At 36.4% G+C, this 22,698-nt stretch overlaps 1 protein-coding gene across 1 annotated transcript; it reads right to left on the bottom strand.

Annotated features, from left to right (window-relative positions):
• Positions 1-16,059: 16,059 nt before the first annotated feature.
• Positions 16,060-17,770, bottom strand: LOC107899248 (probable small nuclear ribonucleoprotein G). Its single transcript, XM_016824909.2, has 4 exons — positions 17,496-17,770; positions 17,375-17,397; positions 16,510-16,631; positions 16,060-16,403 (listed from the first exon to the last, which is right to left on the bottom strand). Exons 1-4 carry the CDS (start codon positions 17,528-17,530, stop codon positions 16,341-16,343), a joined length of 243 nt encoding a protein of 80 aa, XP_016680398.2. The 5' UTR covers positions 17,531-17,770; the 3' UTR covers positions 16,060-16,340.
• Positions 17,771-22,698: the final 4,928 nt, after the last annotated feature.

The following is a 22,698-nucleotide window of genomic DNA, read 5'->3' as shown; positions in this document are numbered from 1 at the left end:
AAATCTCAAATTGGAATTTTGGAATAAATACAAACCATCCTCCTATTTTTTCCAAGTACGGATAATTTCATATTCTTTATTCAATGTTTTTTTTATTATTATTATCCAAATTGACTTCATTACGTAAGATTTTTAGCTTATATAGCAACTCAATTTAAAGTAATTACATTATTTACTTTAATAAAATTTAAATCATAGTAAAAATGGATCAATATAAATTTATCATCTCTGGGCAAAACACGAATTGTATTCTTCTTTGATGGCAAATTCTTGTCATTCTCTTCACATCTGGTGGCGGGATCGTAGTAGAGTACAGATGACGAAATAAGCCTATGTTGTCATTCAAGAACACTCTAATGGGGGAATAATGACTCAATCCATTTAGATGAAGAAAGCTTTGAGGAGGATGATTTTGATCTTTCAAGAGGTGTATTATTTCAAAAACAATTGACGGAGTCCGGGCGATTCAGTACTCTCCTCGTGTTTACCAACTTGTCTCTCAAAGTATGGATAAAACTGTGGTGAGTAAATCTTCATCATGATGGATCTCCAGTCGTCAGAATCAAATAAGTTAAATAGAGGCAAGTTCGGTGTGGGTTAAAAGGAAAGGGCATTCAGATTGGGTGTACGGTACTATTAAAAACTAGTGTCGTGGAAGAACTTCGTTAATGCTTTGTGAGAATTTTACTGCACAGGCGAAAAAGGGTGATGATCTAATGGATGATGAGATTGATTATGCCAAAGAGAGAGATCAGGAGTTGGGAGAATGATGTTGCTGATAAGCAAAAAACATGTGTTGTTTCTAATTTTTATCATTTTATTTATGTCATTAAATTTTTTTCATAGAATTGTCAAGGATGTAGGACATCCCCGGTTTGATAGAATTATGAAGGAAAATATGAGAGTACACAAATCGGATATTGTGGCTTTGACTGGAAACGAAATTAAGTGGGAATAAAGCTAATTGGATAATTGAGAAAACACAATTCCCCAAATTTTTATAGAGTGGAAGCTAAATGACTTGCAAGGGTATTTGGATTTGTATGGATAGAATGTTAACATGGAGGTAATATACAACCCATTTCCAATTCATTATCTTCAAACGGTTGCAATGTTAATTTTTCTAAGAATTTCTTTCTAATGGTTGTTTATGGGAGCCCCCAAGCGATCAAAAGAAAACTTCTTTGGACACAGTTGGGAGAGGGTAATTGTTTATTGTCAAGGACCGATGGTGCTTATTTGGCGATTTTATTGCTATGCTGCAAGTCGATTCTGCAGGAAAATTTTGCAGGCTGTCTTCGTTTTCAAAAATTGGTGTTTGATATAGGTTGAAGGATATGGGGTTTGTAGGCTCCGAAATTTACTTTGGACGTGGTAATGTCCTTGAACGTCTTGATCGGGGTCTATGGCCAAAAAAAAATTAAAATGGGATAATGTGTTTCCTACAACTACTGTATATCACTTGTAGAGATTAAAATCAGATCCACTAGCCTCTTTTTTTAGTTACTGGGTAGAACCCGACCAGTAGACCAAAAGAGGTCGTTTGGATTCTTTGTTGGTCGGTTGCAACATTTAGGCTCCGTTTGTTTGTCAGTAAATATTTTTCGGAAAATGATTTCTAGAAAATGATTTATTTTTCTGGAAATGATTTACTTTTCTTGTGTTTGGATGAATCTGTGTAAAATATTTTCTGTTATTTGGCAGATTTCTTGAAAATAATTTTCGGAAAAGCTGTTTTAAATTAAACAAATATATATTTAAGAATTTATTATCTTTTCATTGTTTAATTGAGTTTATTATATATATTAATAAATTTATATAATTAATATCAAGCATGTACAAGTTGCCAAGTTATCACATTACTCTAAAAAAGTTAGGCAAAAAAATTTTAAACCATTATATAGGAACCATTGCCATGTTTGGGATTTAACTTGGACAAACAAAATTCAAGCCCTTAAAACAAAAATAGTTGCTTAGTTCAAACCCAAATGTAAAGGAACAATTACCTAACTTAGTGGATCAATAAAATTCCAAGCCCTATGTAGTATCAGTTACAAATTCAAGTCCCAAAAAATGACTTTACACATCCAAAGTTATTTAGAAAACTTGTGAATTAAAGCCAGCAATTTCCTTTTTTACTTAAAGCGTCCTATTGCCTTGAGAAACAAAAACCCTAGACCAATAAAGTTTCAAACATTGCAAAACCAGATTCATCGAAGTAAACAAAATGTGATAGTAAATTAAAGAAAATTTAACTTTAACCAGTCAGATGTGGCCTAGACTTCTCAAAATAGAAAACAATATCCAATTCAACAAACTGACAGATGTTCACTACAAAAAATTAGGAATATAAATCCACATTAACTCTCTTTCATTGCAATGAGAGAACTTAAACAAGTTAAGCTTGGATGCCTTGTAAGTGTCTTCAGGCTTCCTGGTAGGCGGCCTTACCTTATTGAACACCAATGAGAACTTGATTTTGGAGTTGTGGAGCTGCTTCTCTTGCATAGCTTGGCTGGGATAGTTGCAGTCTTGCATAATCTGGATACATGGAAATCGGACTCATGTGGCGAGAAGCCATCTTAGTGTACTTCTGTTCAACAGCTCCGTTTAGTAGTAGTGTTCACGGTATTCCTCTGTACATGTTATGATAACCAGTACGGCTTGGTAGCGAAGCCACTATACCATAATTCTTGATCTTGGTAGGGTTCTTCTCAAATATCTGCCAGTAGAAATTTATTTAGATACCAGAGCATTAAAAATAATATCAAGCAATGCATCAAAAATTGTGTTGCCTTGGGGTGTACAGATGACCAATATGCAATTCACTAACTACAACATTTTTTATTATACCAGTAGCCATTTTCCCAGGCTATTAGCTGCCCAAACGCTTGTTGCCTTTCTAGGTATAGCAATAGCAAAACCAGCTGCCCAAACCTGCAAAGGATGAGCCCTTTTCACCTTATTGGGAAAGCATTACATAAGAAAATTGTGCACCAAACAGATAAACATGACATCCAGCTTTATTAATCAAAGAAACTTTAGGAGAGTTTATGAAAATCAAAATAGTATGATAAAATTATTTAGAAGTTGAATTTGAACATCCAGACTACAGAGACTTCATCCTGCCTTCACAAATCAATACATATAATGCGCATTCTAAAGTCTTTTCTACAGCTAATAAAACAAAGCATAACAGAAGTATTTTAACTTTGATCATACAATTAGAGTAGTGCTTATTTGAAGTGATAGAAATTTCCAAATGTTTCCAGAACCTGGACTCGTACTCAATTCTTTTTTATCAAAGGCAATATTACTATCTTATTGATTCCACTGTGTTCTACTCTAGAGCAGACCTATTAGTGATATAAGCTAAAGACTCTGTTCATAAATTTTGATATAAAACATTCATTTCAAAACTCAAAAGTTTATTGTGAACTGTAATCAATTCGTCTAAAAAACATAGTAAGTCCTTCTGATTAGGCACCACGAGGCTTGTACCTAGGAGCGCCTGGCAATAGCATAAAAAAATCACTTGATTGAATCTCCTTTAATTTCTTTATTTTTTCACGATCTCAGACCACAGATGCCATAACAAACTATTAAAATCTGCGTTCCAGACACTGCCACAGTCTAGAATCGCATTCAAAAAGTCAATATCTTGAGTTCTTCACCAACTCGAAAAAAAAAAAAAAAAATCAGTTTTGTGATATTTTCACCCTGAAAACTAGACTCATTCCCCACCTATGTATTTTTTCTAAATTTGGTCGGGCCATTAGTACAGTTATTAGTCAAAGTCTCCCATGTTACAGGGTCGACTACACTGACCTTTTCCCATACGACTTGGATATCTCTCTGCACAGAGCTTCAATACTGATGCCGTTTTTCTATGGAAACTAGCTCAGAGAGGAATCCATACATATATGGTATAACCCCTAATTATCTCTGGTCAATTTATAGTGAATTTCCAAAGGCGGAACAGGGAATCCAGAAACTGTTCTGGCCCTGTTCCACAAGAACCCGAATATCTCTTACTGTACTGTTCATATGATTGTTTCGTTACTTTCATATGAAGTAGATTCATCAAGGTTCGATTACATAATTTATTCACTATTTAAATTCCACTCCTACGAATTCTTGTGATTTTTCCAATCCACACCACTGCTCTATCAGCCTCTGTTTTCAAAGTAAACCTTACCTATTTTGGGGTTTCATGGACCAACTAGGGCCTTGTCATACATAAGCCCACATATGATCATACTTAGCCATTCCAGTGGCTGATCATTTCTCAACACTTCCATTCCAACTATAGTTACATCATGAAACCATCTATACATTCAAAACACGAAGGGTCTAATGCCATACTCCACTTCTACAAGCCATTTTCGCATGGCTGTACACTTATACATTTCATAAAGTACTCGAAAAACAACAATGGGTAGTCCTATGCATGCCATATCAAGATCAACCAAAATAGTACCCAAAAGAGCCTTGATAGTGTGGGCGACTTCGACTTCAAGATCCCGAGTCCGATAGCTGGAGAACCAAAAATCTATAAAACAGAGGAGCAGTGTAACGAGTAAGCAATTTATGCTTAGTAAGTTTTGAGCAAGGAATTCCAGCATAAACAAAGAATAACACATATTTAGCTAAATGAATATTTCATAATACGCAATTTACCGATAACAAACTTGCTTCACAACATTAACAACCCTTATGTACATACACAATAGACTAACTTAGCCGAAGGCCGGTAGCTCGTTTATCAACTGAGCGAACATTTATTTGTAAGGGCTCGATTAAATTCAACACATACTAACATATCCCCATATTGGGATGTTTTTCGAGTATTCGCTGGAATTTTACAGCAAGCTCATTCATTACCAAATCACGTACCTTCGGGATTTAACCGGATATAGCTCCTCGTTCAAATGCCTTCGGGACATAGCCCGGTTTTAGTAACTCACACAACGCCTTCGGGACTTAACCCGGATTTAATAACTCGCACGAATGCCTTCGGGACTTAACCCGGATTTAATAACTCGCACGAATGCCTTCGGACTTAACCCGGATTTAGTATCTCGCACAAAGGCTTCGGGGCTTAACCCGGAATTTGTATCTCGTACAAATGCCTTCGGATCTTAGTCCGGATATATTCACTTAGCACAAAGCCTTCGGGACTTAGCCCGGACAGCATTCAATTAATCATGCACATCTAACAATAATTCATGGCACATTCATATTTCATTTTCATTTGCGAAACTCAACACAAGGCACATATCGTCCTTGCACAATCGGCTCAATAGCAACACATAGAGCATGATTTAATCACATCGTAATTTAAGCTCTCTTACTCAAGAACTTACCTCGGGTGTTGTCGAACGATTCCGCTAGCTATTCAACCACTTTTTCCTTCCTTTTATCGGATTTATTTCCCCTTTGCTCTTGAGCTTAATCAAACAAATAAATTGATTTCATCATTTAGGCATCAAAAAGATGAACACAAGGCACTTAGCCCATATTTATACATTAGACATTAAAGTCTCATACATGCAAAAATCATGCATCAACACAACATATTAGCTAATTTCTTTCCCCTTGGCCGAATATGCATGTCTATTTTTGGGGTCGATCTCAACACTTAATACACACATATACTCACACTAGTAAAGCATCCTCCCCCTTTTCATCGATTTAACACATGCATTGCTCATCAACATGCAAAGTTACATTCGGCCTTAGCACACATCTTGCTAGCCGATTCTTCTCCATTTAGCAACCAATGCACATATGTGCTCACACAAAAATGCTAAAAAGGAGGTTCAAGAATCATCAAGCCATCATCACATGCATCATTAACAAGCTTCATATTTTGCATGCAATGGCATTAACACAACCTCCACCTAGGCCGAATCTTAACTCATCCTCATGCCTCATCACCACAACATCAAACACCAACCAAGAATGATGCATCCATGGTCAAGTGCCAATTCCATCACATAGCAAGATTTAGACCATGGGCCAAGTAGAACTCAAGCTAACAACTAAAACATGCATGCATCTCATGGAACATCATCAAACATACCTTAGCCTAGCTACATGCATGGCCGAATCTCTTCACCTTTCTTCTTCTTTCCTCCTTAAAATTTTTGGCCAAGGATGAACCAAAGGATGAGAAAATTTTTCTTTGTTTTTCTTTCTAGTTTCGGCAAGCATGAAGATGAGAAAAGGATGAACAAAATTCTCTCCTTTCTCTTCTTTAGCTCACGGCAATGGGGGGGACAAACAACTACACACACATTTTTTTTTTGTATTCACCATACTCCTTTTTATTATTTATTTGTTTTATCCAACATTTATGACACAATTAACATATCTTATTTGTGCCATACTCATGCCATAATTCCATAAAATAAATTGCACAATTGTGCATCATGCCCATCATGGCCGGCCACTACTAGTAGGGGGGAATTTGACATGCAAGTCCCCCTTTGTCCACATGCACTAATAGGTCCTCACACATTGACCTATCACATTTTAGAATTTTCTCACATAAGTCCTATTAACTAAATTCACATGAAATCAACCAAATTGAAGCTTGAAATTTTCACACATTCATAATTACATATTCTAGACAATAAGTATCACATTCACACATTTTGGTGACTCGGTTTAGCGGTCCCGAACCACTTCCCGACTAGGGTCAACTTTGGGCTGTCACAACTCTCCCCCACTTAAGAAATTTTCGTCCCCGAAAATCTTACCGGTAAATAGGTTTGGGTATCGTTCTTTCATCGAGCTCTCGGTCTCCCAAGTAGCTTCCTAGATCCCGTGTTTGAGCCATAACACCTTTACTAGCGGAACTCTTTTGTTTCGCAACTCCTTCACTTCACGAGCTAGGATACGCATCGGTTCTTCTTCATAGCTCATGTCGACTTGAATTTCAACCTCTGATGGGCTAATTATGTGCGATGGATCAAATCGATAGCGTCGAAGCATCGAAACATGAAAGACGTCATGAATCTTTTCAAGCTCCGGGGGCAAAATCAATCTATACGCAACCGGACCAACTCGTTCGGAGATTTCGTACGGCCCAATGAATCTTGGGCTCAACTTGCCCTTACGGCCGAACCTGAGTATCTTTTTCCAAGGTGAAACCTTAAGGAACACTTTGTCTCCCACCTGATACTCGATGTCTTTTCGTTTCAAATCTGCGTACGACTTCTGACGATCCGTGGCTACCTTTAGACTTTCACGGATTACCTTTACTTTCTGTTCAGCATCTTTAATCAAATCAACTCCGAAAATTTTACTTTCACCGAGCTCGGTCCAAAACAATGGTGTACGGCATTTACGACCGTACAAAGCCTCGTAAGGTGCCATCTTAATACTTGATTGAAAACTATTGTTGTAAGCGAATTCAATCAAAGGTAAATACCGTTCCCATGAACTACTGAACTCGAGGATGCAACATCACAACATATCCTCAAGTATCTGAATTATCCGCTCGGATTAACCATCGGTTTGGGGGTGAAAAGCAGTGCTAAAATGCAGCTTGGTACCCAGAGCTTCTTGCAATTTCTTCCAAAATCGTGAGGTGAATCTCGGATCTCTATCCGACACGATAGAAACAGGTACCCCGTGTAATCTCACAATTTGATAAACATACAATTCAGCTAGTTTATCCAATGAAAAATCCGTACGTACGGGGATGAAATGAGCCGACTTAGTCAGTCTATCAACAATAACCCATATCGCATCCTTCTTACTTGCTGACAAGGGCAGTCCGGACACAAAGTCCATTGTGACTCGATCCCATTTCCACTCGGGTATCATGATCGGTTGGAGTAATCCTGAAGGCACTTGATGTTCCGCTTTCACTTGTTGACATATTAAACATCTCGAAACAAAGTCGGAGATGTCCCGTTTCATACCATGCCACCAAATTGACGTTTCAAATCGTTGTACATTTTCGTACTCCCCGGGTGAATTGACATTCGCTACAATGGGCTTCGTTCAGAATCATCGAAATGAGTTCCGATTCCTTGGAACACACAAACGATTTCTGAACCTCAAACAATCATCATCATCAATTTGAAACTCCGATTCCTCGTTCGGAAAACACTTAGCCCGTTTTGCAACCAATTCATCATCGACTTTCTGAGCTTCACGAATTTGGTGAGTCAATAATGGTTTAGCTTTTAATTCAGCTACTAACACACTGTCTGGTAGAACAGACAAATGCACGTTCATCGCTCGTAAAGCAAACAATGACTTCCGGCTTAAGGCGTCCGCAACCACGTTAGCCTTTCCCGGGTGGTAATCAATGACAAGCTCGTAATCTTTCAACAACTCAAGCCAACGTCTTTGTCGCAGATTCAAGTCTCGTTGAGTCATCAAATATTTGAGACTTTGTGATCCAAAAATACATTGCACTTCTCACCAAACAGATAATGTCGCCATATTTTTAAAGCAAACACGATGGCAGCTAGTTCGAGATCATGGGTCGGATAATTCCTCTCGTGTGGCTTCAATTGTCTCGACGCATAGGCCACGACTCGACCTTCTTGCATCAATACGCAACCCAACCCAAGTAGGGATGCGTCACTATAAATGACAAACTCTTTACCTGATTCGGGTTGCACCAAAATTGGAGCTTCAGTCAAATGAGTTTTCAGTTGGTCGAAACTTTTCTGACATTTCTCCGTCCACTCGAACTTAACATCCTTTTGAAGTAGCTTCGTCATTGGTGTGGCTATCATCGAGAAACCTTTCACAAATCGTCGGTAATAACCGGCGAGCCCCAAAAAGCTCCGAACTTCAGTAACATTTCTCGGAGGTTTCCAGTCAAGTATGGCTGAAATTTTGTTCGGGTCAACTCGAATACCCGACGCGGATACCACATGACCCAAGAAGCTAACCTCTCTTAACCAGAACTCATACTTACTGAACTTAGCATATAACTGCTTATCCCGCCAAATTTGCAGCACTAGCCTCAGATGCTCAGCATGTTCAGTCTCATCTCTTGAATAGACCAAAATGTCATCAATGAACACCACTACGAACCGATCCAAATACGGTCTGAAGATCCGATTCATCAAATCCATAAATACTGCAGGGGCATTAGTGAGCCCAAACGGCATCACTAAGAATTCGTAGTGACCATATCTCGTTCTGAAGGCAGTTTTGGGAATATCTGAATCTCGAATTCGCAACTGATAATAGCCCGATCTCAAATCTATTTTTGAGAACACTGAGGCTCCCTTCAGTTGGTCGAACAAATCATCGATGCGCGGCAACGGATATTTGTTCTTTATCGTCACTTTATTCAGCTGACGATAGTCAATGCACAACCTCATGGTTCCGTCCTTCTTTTTCACGAACAATACTGGTGCACCCCAAGGTGAGAAACTTGGTCGAGTGAAACCTCTATCCGTCAGTTCTTGCAACTGAGCTTTCAACTCCTTTAACTCGGTTGGTGCCATACGATACGGAGCTATCGAAATCGGCGTAGTCCCAGGTACAAGCTCAATACCAAACTCTACCTCCCGAACAGGTGGTAAACCCGGTAATTCTTCCGGAAAAACATCCGGGTATTCACAAACCACCGGCACAGATTCGGGTTTCTTTTCTAATTCTTTGTCACCAAGTACATACGCAAGGTATGCTTCGCACCCTTTTCTTACATATTTCTGTGCCAACATTGCTGATATTACAGCTGGCATCCCCTCCAAGTCCGCAGACTCAATTTGGATTACTTCGTTATTTGCGCACCTCAAATCAATAGTCTTGCTCTTGCAATTCACAACCGCATCATGCGCGGTCAACCAATCCAAACCAAGGATAACATCAAATTCATCAAACGGCAAAAGCATCAAGTCCGCCGGAAAACAGGAACCTCGAATTTCCAGGGGACATTTCTTACACACTTTGTCGACAAGCACGTAACGACCCAAGGGATTTGACACCCGAATTACGAACTCAGTAGACTCAATAGGTAAAGTCTTATTGGATGCTAAGGTTTCACATATGTAAGAATGAGTAGAACCGGGGTCAATCAAAGCAATTACATTAGTATCAAAGAGAGTGAATGTACCGGTAATAACATCAGGCGAAGAAGCATCCTCGCGGGCACGTATAGCATAAGCTCTAGCAGGCGCACGGGCTTCGGATCTGGTTATATCATCCCTAGATCCTCTCTGACCACCACTAGCATTGCCCATATTTCCAGATGGTCTACCTCGAGCAGTGGTAGCACCCGGTCTCCCACTCTGATTTGCATTCTGTCCCGACAACCTCGGGCAATCTTTAATGAAGTGGTCAACTGATCCGCATTTGTAACAGGAGCGGTCAGGAAATCTACAACTCCCCGAATGCCATTTACCGCGATATCGGCATTTCGTCCTGTCTCGACGTTCATTCCCAACACTGGCGACCGAAGTGCCTCGTGTACCCACAGGGGGTCGATCACGATCTCGTCCAAAAAGGCCCGAAGTGCCTCTAAACTGGCCCGCATCATCTCGAAATCTCTTCGATGTCTGTTGAAGAGACCTTCCCGAGGATCTTTTACGAAACTCTCCAGTTCCCTCATCAACTCTTTGCTTTTCTTTTCTAAGCTCTTCGGCTTTACAAGCTCGTTCAACAAGTACCACGAACTCTCGTATTTCAAGAACGCCAACGAACATTTTTATATCTTCATTCAGCCAATCCTCGAAGCGTTTACACATAATAGCTTCGGACGAAACACATTCCCGAGCGTATTTGCTAAGTCTAACAAATTTTCGCTCGTAATCAGTAACCGACATGGAGCCTTGCTTAAGCTCAAGAAATTCCTTCCGTTTTTGATCAACAAATCTCTGACTGATATACTTTTTCCGAAACTCAGTTTGGAAAAACTCCCAAGTTACTTGCTCTCGGGGCACAATAGAAGTCAGAGTACTCCACCAATAGTAGGCAGAATCACGTAGCAAGGAGATAGCACACTTTAGGCATTCATCGGGTGTACAAGATAGCTCATCGAGTACCCGGATAGTGTTGTCCAGCCAAAATTCAGCTTGCTCGGTATCATCGCTATCCATAGCCTTAAATTTAGTAGCCCCATGTTTTCGGATTCTGTCAACTGGGGGCTTATTTGACCTTATTTGGTCCGTTACCGGTGGTATTGTAGGTGCGGGGGTAGTATTTGTCGGGAATGGAGGTTGTGGAACAGCCATATTAGTTCGAATGTATTGGTTAAACCAATCATTCATCACGCTATAGAATGCTTGTCTAGCTTCATCATTCGGATTACTAGCATTAGGTTGAGAGTCTGCCGGCACTGTCCCTTGTGCGGGAGCAGGCGCTACACTCTCAAGATCATCAGCTACCTCTCGGTCACGATCGGGATCCATTACTATAAATAAACACATTTACAATTGTCAGAAATCACCACACTATCAAGTAATCACATAAAATGGCATGTATAGCTAGACCCAAAACATTACGGTAGTCCTAGAATCGACTAAACCGTAGCTCTGATACCAATAAAATGTAACACCCCGAACCCGAGACCGACACCGGAGTCGGACACGAGATGTTAACAAACTTTGAAAAATTTTTCCAGACACTGCCCAGTCTGAGTACTAGTCGCTTCAAAAATCATATCTTGAGTTTCACAACTCGAAAATCAGTTTTGTGATTTTTCCCTGAAACTAGACTCATGTCTCCACCTATGTATTTTTTTCTAGAATTTTTGGTCGGGCCAATTAGTACAGTTTATTAGTCAAAGTCTCCCATGTTACAGGGGTCGACTACACTGACCTTTTCCCATTACGACTTGGATATCTCTCTGCACAGAGCTTCAATACTGATGCCGTTTCTTTCTATGGAAACTAGACTCAGAGAGGAATCCATACATATATGGTATGACCCCTAATTATCTCTGGTCAATTTATAGTGAATTTCCAAAGGCGGAATAGGGAATCCAGAAACTGTTCTGGCCCTGTTCCACAAGAACCCGAATATCTCTTACTGTACTGTTCATATGATTGTTTCGTTACTTTCATATGAAAGTAGATTCATCAAGGTTCGATTACATAATTTATTCACTATTTAATTCCACTCCTACGAATTCTTGTGATTTTTCCAATCCACACCACTGCTGCTATCAGCCTCTGTTTTCAAAGTAAACCTTACCTATTTTGGGGTTTCATGGACCAACTAGGGCCTTGTCATACATAAGCCCACATATGATCATACTTAGCCATTCCAGTGACTGATCATTTGCTCAACACTTCCATTCCAACTATAGTTACATCATGAAACCATCTATACATTCATAAACACGAAGGGTCTAATGCCATACTCCACTTCTACAAGCCATTTTCGCATGGCTGTACACTTATACATTTCATAAAGTACTCGAAAAACAACAATGGGTAGTCCTATGCATGCCATATCAAGATTCAACCAAAATAGTACCCAAAAGAGCCTTTGATAGTGTGGGCGACTTCGACTTCAAGATCCCGAGTCCGATAGCTGGAGAACCAAAAATCTATAAAACAGAGGAGCAGTGTAACGAGTAAGCAATTTATGCTTAGTAAGTTTTGAGCAAGGAATTCCAGCATAAACAAAGAATAACACACATTTAGCTAAATGGAATATTTCATAATACGCAATTTACCGATAACAAACTTGCTTCACAACATTAACAACCCTTATGTACATACACAATAGACTAACTTAGCCGAAGGCCGGTAGCTCGTTTATCAACTGAGCGAACATTTATTTGTAAGGGCTCGATTAAATTCAACACATACGTAACATATCCCCATATTGGGATGTTTTTCGAGTATTCGCTGGAATTTTACAGCAAGCTCATTCATTACCAAATCACGTACCTTCGGGATTTAACCGGATATAGCTCCTCGTTCAAATGCCTTCGGGACATAGCCCGGTTTTAGTAACTCACACAATGCCTTCGGGACTTAACCCGGATTTAATAACTCGCACGAATGCCTTCGGGACTTAACCCGGATTTAATAACTCGCACGAATGCCTTCGGGACTTAACCCGGATTTAGTATCTCGCACAAAGGCCTTCGGGGCTTAACCCGGAATTTGTATCTCGTACAAATGCCTTCGGATCTTAGTCCGGATATATTCGCTTAGCACAAAGCCTTCGGGACTTAGCCCGGACAGCATTCAATTAATCATGCACATCTAACAATAATTCATGGCACATTCATATTTCATTTTCATTTGCGAAACTCAACACAAGGCACATATCGTCCTTGCACAATCGGCTCAATAGCAACACATAGAGCATGATTTAATCACATCGTAATTTAAGCTCTCTTACTCAAGAACTTACCTCGGGTGTTGTCGAACGATTCCGCTAGCTATTCAACCACTTTTTCCTTCCCTTTATCGGATTTATTTCCCCTTTGCTCTTGAGCTTAATCAAACAAATAAATTGATTTCATCATTTAGGCATCAAAAAGATGAACACAAGGCACTTAGCCCATATTTATACATTAGACATTAAAGTCTCATACATGCAAAAATCATGCATCAACACAACATATTAGCTAATTTCTTTCCCCTTGGCCGAATATGCATGTCTATTTTTGGGGTCGATCTCAACACTTAATACACACATATACTCACACTAGTAAAGCATCCTCCCCCTTTTCATCGATTTAACACATGCATTGCTCATCAACATGCAAAGTTACATTCGGCCTTAGCACACATCTTGCTAGCCGATTCTTCTCCATTTAGCAACCAATGCACATATGTGCTCACACAAAAATGCTAAAAAGGAGGTTCAAGAATCATCAAGCCATCATCACATGCATCATTAACAAGCTTCATATTTTGCATGCAATGGCATTAACACAACCTCCACCTAGGCCGAATCTTAACTCATCCTCATGCCTCATCACCACAACATCAAACACCAACCAAGAATGATGCATCCATGGTCAAGTGCCAATTCCATCACATAGCAAGATTTAGACCATGGGCCAAGTAGAACTCAAGCTAACAACTAAAACATGCATGCATCTCAAGGAACATCATCAAACATACCTTAGCCTAGCTACATGCATGGCCGAATCTCTTCACCTTTCTTCTTCTTTCCTCCTTAAAATTTTTGGCCAAGGATGAACCAAAGGATGAGAAAATTTTTCTTTGTTTTTCTTTCTAGTTTCGGCAAGCATGAAGATGAGAAAAGGATGAACAAAATTCTCTCCTTTCTCTTCTTTAGCTCACGGCAATGGGGGGGGGACAAACAACTACACACACATTTTTTTTTTGTATTCACCATACTCCTTTTTATTATTTTATTTGTTTTATCCCAACATTTTATGACACAAATTAACATATCTTATTTGTGCCATACTCATGCCATAATTTCCATAAAATAAATTGCACAATTGTGCATCATGCCCATCATGGCCGGCCACTACTAGTAGCGGGGAAATTTGACATGCAAGCCCCCCCTTTGTCCATATGCACTAATAGGTCCTCACACATTGACCTATCACATTTTAGAATTTTCTCACATAAGTCCTATTAACTAAATTCACATGAAATCAACCAAATTGAAGCTTGAAATTTTCACACATTCATAATTACATATTCTAGACAATAAGTATCACATTCACACATTTTGGTGACTCGGTTTAGCGGTCCCGAAACCACTTCCCGACTAGGGTCAACTTTGGGCTGTCACAGTTTACACAAAAGAGGTCTCGAAACCGCAATTACTGACACCATTAGAAATCGGGTCGTTACATTTTTATTAATTTATATGTATTTTTTTTATAAAATGTCAATTTATTTTATTATTATTTTAAATTTTTTAAAATATATAAAATTTAAAAAATATATAAAATAATATAAAATATAAAATAATTTTATATCAAGAATGATCCTAGACAGATGGTTATCTAGATTCAAATGTATCTAAACAACAATTTATTCAAATTCAATGGAAATGTGACTTTTAGTTCTTTTATATATTTTTTTATAAATTTATAAATTAATTATTTTTTTATATTTGTATTTTTTAAAATTTTTAAATTTATATTATATATATTTAAAAATATTATAGGCTTTTTATATATTTTTATATTTGTCTAAATTTATGTTTTAATATATTTAAAATAATAATTACCTAAAAACTTATATTTTATAATAAAAAGAAAAAAATATAAACTTACTAAAATATATGAATTAGGACCATCATTTAGCCTAGGTTCATTCTTGATGTAAAAAGAGTTGCTTTTTTTATTATTATTAATTTATATAATTTTAAATATTTTTTATGTTTAAATTTATGTCTAGCATGTGACATATTAAGAGGTTGCCACATGTCAACACCAGATTGACTATCAAAACCACATCAATACAAACTAACAATGATAGTGCAAAGGTACTTACCTTAGTGATAGAATTCAAATTCAATTAGCAACTAAGACAAAAGAAAATTTAGATTGAACAATTTTAAGGGCAAATTACATATTCTCTTTCATTAATGAAAATAGTCTAAATTATAAAAACTGATATTTGAATAAACGGGCACATTATTTCTTTTGGAATTTTTTGAAAAGAGGAAAAAATTTAGGGATATAGTAGAAGAAAAACCACTTATTTCACCGGTATTTGGTGTTGGGCGTTTTGGCTTGCTTGATGTGGACAATCAGGTTTTCGGTTTGCTTCGTCGGTTATGCTATTGGGGCTTGGTATCGGTAGCTTAGAATTTTTGGAATTGAGACTTGAAATACAAGCATTGATTGGGCATCAAAGAAATATCCTTTTCGTTGAGAAATCATACAGTGATGATGAATACTCATTTGTCAGTCAGTACTATGAGCCTCCACTCACTTTTGATATCTCCAAACCAGTTCCATCTAGGGTAAGGATCCATAATAAAAGGCTGATTTAGTTCTTTTAAGAGCTGGAGGAGTTGAGGCTCAGAATCATGGTTCGATTGCACAAAGATAGGACGGTGCTATCAAACTACGGCAATGGATGCATTAAAACACATCAAGGAATAGAAACAAGCTTTAACATATGCACCATAAGTTTCAATCTAGACCTGAGCATTTAAGATGGTAAGTATTCACTGTTACTACCCTTCTCTACATTCAATTAAAACCCTATTCGGAATGCTCAAGGGCAATCAATCCGGTACAGAGAAGGAAAAGGAGCAGAATCCACCAATAACAGTCTAAAGTTCCTATGAGTTCTTAATTAAATTTAATAGTCCATCACAAACTAGGAGGCCAGCATCTATGTTATCCAACCACCAGATACCATCAAGTGATTCCGGAATTTCCAGTAGAAAAAACCGAATCACTGCATTCTGCCTACAGGTTCAAGTGCTTCAACAGTAACAACGCTATTTCCTCTGATAACCTGCGATTCATTGATATCGATTAAAACAAGGCTAAATATGAAAGCATATCCCCTGAATGGCAATTTAAGCATTGAGCAAGGTATTTAAGGTGGGGAAAAGACTCACCACCATGCCTATATCAGTTTTCTCATTGCCATTCACCTCCACGGTGTTGTCAACCACTAGATTCATAAACTGATCAAACCCACGAAGTGTACCAACAACCATCCGATTAGCATTCAGCTTGACTGCAGCATCAAATAACAGTATAATTCACACAATTAAATCGATTCCTTCTCATGCATGTTACAAACCTACAATGTAGGTAAATCAACAATCTGCAAGCTCATAGGCCACAAAAAGTAATTTTTTTTATGTTCTGCATATGTATTACAAGGCTTTCCCCCTTTATACTTCTTATCTTACATACGTCCGCCTAGTGGGCAACTTACGAGATCAACACAAGAATCAGCAGTAAATTCCTAACAAACAAAGACATGGATTCTTCAACCTACTTTTGAAACATGAATATTTCAAACTTCAATTATGACCAACATGATAGATTCTTGGACATGCAAACACTAATAAACAAAAAAAAAAAAAAATTCCATGGGGCCGGTCACTTCCGACTCAAATCTTACATATAAGCCAACCAGTGAGGGGGAAAAATGCAAAGACAGCACCCAAAAAAAAAGCACCCAGATTTAAATCACAATTAATTGACAGAAAATGGACAGAGGACACCCGCTTACTATTACAATTGAACTATTACACCTACAATTAGAACCCTTTCAGCTTTATATGCCAAAACACTGGACTCGACCGGACTCAGCTTAATGAGGCATCTATCACCATGGACGAGAAACCTAGCTAACCAAATTCGGGTATAATTTAGCGACCACAAGAAGCAAGCATCATCAAATGAATGTAAAACTAAGTAGCATAAAACTGAAATGGGTAATCGCAAAGAAGGAAAAAGGATAAAACTTACTCTGGAGTTGTTTGTCCATGTACCTGTTGCGTACAAATAACACCAATAGTATAAATTAGAAATCGAAATATAGCGGATAAAGAAAAGAGAAGTGTTGAAATCAGCGTGAAGAAAAGCATACTTTTTGAGATCTGGAGGTTGGCCGGATCTGCTCATTGCGTCAGAAATTTGGTTTGGAAGAGAGGAGAGTAGGGTTATGGGAGGAGGCAAATGAAATTGGATTTTTAGGTTCGTAAAATATATGACTAAAAGAAATGTTAAAAAATAAAAAGAAATGGAAAGGGGGTACCGCGAGAATAGACCTCCTAGGCTGGGTTGGGCCGGGCTCAGAAAATTTTTTTGGCCCGCCTCCTAGGCCCGGGTTCGGCCCGAAATATGGGCCTGAAATTTTATCCTGGCCCGGCCCGGAAAATATCATAAGCCCGAGCTCGGCCTATTTTTTAATAAACATTAAAAAATTATTTTAAAAATAAAAAAATAAAAAATATTTTAAAAGTATTTTAAAATTAAAAAATAAAAATAAAAAATATATATTTATTATATTCGGGCTGGGCCAAAAAGGTGGTGCCCGAGGCCCGGCCCATTTTTTAAACGGGCCTCGTTTTTTTGCTCAAGCCCATATTTCGAGCCTATATTTTTACCCAAACCCTTCCATATTTCGGGCGGGCCATCGGGCCGAGCCGGACCGCCCGACCATGGACAGGTCTACGCGAGAATCGTACCACTAAACCAAGCACCCTTGCATTTAATAGAAAATACGACACAGTGGAACAAGTTAACAAATATTAAATTCAGTAGAAGTGCAATCAATAGAATAAAGAAATGGCAGTTAACTTAGATATAATTGTAAAATCTCTCTCTCACAAGTTTCATGTATTTCAATTTTCATTAGTAGATATAAAATTGGTATAAATGAGATGTTAGCATGTTACATATTTGGTCTTTTCACTTTCTTTTCTCTTTTAGCAAACCTTTTCACTTTCATACTTGGAAGAACTAATTCCTCAAATTGTATTTCATATGGAGCAATGCCAAATTGGTTGGGATTTGTGTTGTTGTTGGGGCGGTGGAAACTTTATCAGCAGGTAAGGTGAGGTCAATGCAACTTTCTCTATGGCTCCCCTGCCCATTTGTGGACTTTAGCTGATTCTTTATACATTTGTTCACGAGCTTGTGGTGTTGGGTTAACCCCACAAAAGCACATTTGAGTTGATGTTTCCTTTTCCCCCCTTTTCCAGCCCATATCTTTAATGTCTACTTCTAAATTGCTTTCTCAACAACATAGATATGTTGAACCATTCATTTCTTTGGGTAAATTATCATGGATGGAAAGAAAAAAAAGATACTCTTCTAAGTTAATAGGACAATGATAACAATGTCATGCAAAACTTTTAGCAAACAGTAAAAGAATGAAAACAATTGATCAATTACCAGCTTAAAAAAACCATCACAACAAAGAAATTATTGAGTGGATGATAGTTGGGCCAAATTAGCTATCGGCTAAGGCTAAGATCCTCGTTCTGACTTACGATTAGATGTTAAGCCTAAGCATGGTTAAGCAAATTCCCTCGTGAGTAGTGATAGAGTGAGAAGCATAGGCCCATCATCAAATTTGACCCAAGAATCTTTTGGTTAAACAGGCCCAAATTATTTAAAGTAAAATTGTTAAAATAGACATCTTTTATAATTTCTTGGGAAATATGACACATTGGTACAAGCTAAAAGTTATTGAATTCACTCGAATTGCATTCAATGGAATCAAGAAATGGCAGTCAACTCCATTAATACTTTATAGGAAACTGCCTGAAAGGCAACTACAAAACCCATCTCCTCACAGGTTCCATGTATTTCAATTTTCATTAGCAGATATGAAATTGGTATGAATGGGATATTGGCATATTGCATATTTTGCCTTTTACTTTCTTTTGTCTTTTGGCAAACCCTTTCACTTTCATACTTGAAAGAACTAATTCATCAGATTGTATTTCATATAGAGCGATGCCAAATTGCCAATCTCGTTAGGCGGTCATTTCCTTAGTGAGGACAAAACTGAAATCGAATTGGTTGGGACCTGTGTTGTTGTTGGGGCGGTGGAAACTTTATCAGCAAGTAAGGTGAGGCCAATGCAACTTTCTCTATGGGGCCCCTAACCATTCGTGGACTTTAGTTGGTTAAATATACCTTTGTTCACATGCTTGTGGTGTTGGGTTAAACCCATAAAAGCACGGTTGAATTAATGTTTCCTTTTCCCCCCTTTTCCAGCCCATATCTTTAATTTCTACCTCTAAATTGTTTTCTTAACAATGATATGTTGAACAATTCATTTCTTTGAGAAAATTATCATGGATGGAAAGAAAGAAAAAGATTCTCTTCTAAGTTAATAGGATAGTGATAACGATAACATACATAACTTTCAGCAAACAGTGAAACAAATGAAAACAATTGATGAGTTACCGATTAAAAAAACCCATCACAACAAAGAAATTGTTGAGTGGACGATAGTTGGGCCAATTTAGCTATCGGTAATGGCTAAGATCCTTGTTCTGACTTATGATTAGATAGCCTAGGCATGGTTAAGCAAACTCCCTTGTGAGTGGTGGTAGAGTGAGAAGCATAGGCTCATCATCAAATTTGATCCACGAATCTTTTAGTTAAAGAGGCCTAAATTATTGAAAGGAAAATTGTTAAAATTTTAGGCTCAGTTTGTTTAACTAGAAATTCGGAAAATAATTTCTGGAAAATAATTTACTTTTTTGAAAAAGTTAATATTTTTTGGTGTTTGGATAAATTTGTATAAAATATTTTCTGTTTTGGATGAATCTGTATAAAATATTTTCTGTTATTTGACAGATTTCTTGAAAATATTTCATAAAAGCCATTTTCAATGAAACAAACATACATTTGAGATTTTCTTATATTTTCATTTATAATTGAGTTTATTTTATATCTATAAATTTATCTTTTACATTGCTTTTGCATATATTGCAATAATTTATTTATAAATAAATAAATAAATAAAATTAAATATATAATATTAGTCAATTATTAAGTTAGAATATTAACAGCCATAAATTGAAAATAACTAAAACGAATAGATGATTCCTGATTATGTTATAAAAAAAAGTGATTGAATAATAAATTAATTGTTCACCACATAATAATATTGTCAAAGTTCATTACTAACATTAAAACATCGATATCTCTAACCTTGGGAAAAGTTGTGAAGCTAAATTTTTCTATGCTTCATACTTTTAGCTAAAATTTGCTTTGCGTGCAAAAATCATATGAGGACAATTATACAAAGTATTAATGCGATTCTTGAATAATTTTATTAACTTATCTATTTGAAAAATTACAAGTGTACTTAGATGAAAATACTACACTTAGAATACTATATCCAACACTTATGACATATTTTAGCCTTTATACTACAAAACATTTTTTACTAATATATTTATAATTGTAATAAATATTTACTATTAAAATATCAATATTAAATATTTTCAATAATATGTTAAGAATATTATTTAAAATTATTATTTTTAAATTTTTTTATTAAAATAAAATTGAATTATTAAATAATTTATTAAAATAAAAAATTATATTAATTATATCAATAATTTATTATATGATTAAATATAAATAATTAAACATGTATGTTTAATAATATTAAAAACTATAATATCTTATATTAATATATTAATAATTTTAAATCTTTTTAAAAATAAAAAATATTAATATTGGTATAAAATAAATAAACAAAGGGTAAAGAACAAAGAAAATGGTTGAGCAAAAGAAAGAGCGTATTTTATTGATCAATGAGAAAATTTACAAAGCTTCTCCAAAGCCTCTATTTATAGGCATAAAAAGTATAAATGAAGTAGCGATCTAATTCTAATAACTATTAGAATTTAAAGTACATCAAAACTTATCTTGATGGACATCCACTTAATAATAAAATATTCATAACACTCTCCCTTGGATGCCCAAAGGTAGATAATGTGTCTCGTTAAAATCTTACTATGATAAAAACCCTGTGAGAAAAAAATTTCTAGTGAAGAAAAAAGAGTAAACATATCTGTAATGCGCATAATATGCTACCTTTTTAAAAACATTATCAGGAAAACCCAATGGGACAAAACCTTGGTTAAGGGAAAAAGAGTACAACATGTGTCACAGCCTGATTTCGACTCTAATCGGACATAGTGGTTTCAGGACCACGAATCCAAGTCTAAAAAAAATAATATTATTTTCTATGTTTATTATGTGTTAATTTACATGTGTGAAAGTTTCGTGAATTAATTTTATTGTTTGTGTGCTTAATTTAATAAAAGGACTTAATCGCGTAAAATGTGAAATTGACTAATTAATGTGTAAAGTGCTAACTTGCTAATGTCTTTATAATGTGAAGTTCTTAATAGGAAATTAGGCCATTAATCATGATAGTGGACGGCATTATGCTTATAATTTATAGTTTTTATATTATGTATAAAGGTTATAATAATATATTATATTATAAAGTTAATATATATTAAAAGACAAACAAATTAAAACCCACATTTTCATCTTATTTTGACCGAAACTAGAGAAAAGAGAAAGAAAGAAACCTAAGCTAGGTTCGGCAATCTTTTGAAGCTTAATTCAAGGTTAGTTTTTGTTCGGTTTTTGATAATTTTTACGTTTTTGAGATCGTTGCTTTGAATACTTCAAAATCCATGTCTTAATTTTGTGAATTGTTGATGATTTTGAAATGTGCCATTGATGAATGCTTAAACTTTGTGATAGTTGATGATGAAAAATGAAAGATATGTGAAAGATTAACATGTTTTGTCTTTGAAATTTTGGTGAAATTGAGTAATTAGGGCTAAATTGTGAAAATAAATTTTTAAGGACTAAAATGTGAAATAAATGAAATGTGTGGACTTGTATGAACACTAGGAACATTCGGCCTTAGTATGGTGTGATTAAATTTTGTGTATTTTGTGTTTTGTGCAAAAAGGACAAAAAAAAAGAAAGTAAAATGTTAGGGGAAAAATGGTAATTTGCCCATTTATGTATTTTTGGATTTAATTGAATGATTTGATGGATAAAAAGGCTAAATTTGAATATGTTTAGATCAAGAAACGAAGAAAACGGAATTGGATTGGGAGAAAACAAAAGTAGTCAATAGTCGAACGTCTCCGTCTATATTCGAGGTAAGTCTATTAGCTATTTAATGATATTAAATTAGTATATATGTATGTATATCGATGGTAGTTGTTGTTGAGCTTTAATTTGAAGTAATTTGATTGAATAAATTAGAATTATAAATGGTATATATATGT

This window comes from Gossypium hirsutum, chromosome D04 (assembly GCF_007990345.1).
Source record: "Gossypium hirsutum isolate 1008001.06 chromosome D04, Gossypium_hirsutum_v2.1, whole genome shotgun sequence".
NCBI classification, from domain to species: Eukaryota; Viridiplantae; Streptophyta; class Magnoliopsida; order Malvales; family Malvaceae; genus Gossypium; species Gossypium hirsutum.
Note: the sequence above shows the minus strand (reverse complement) of the source record. Positions and strands in the feature narration are given on the sequence as shown.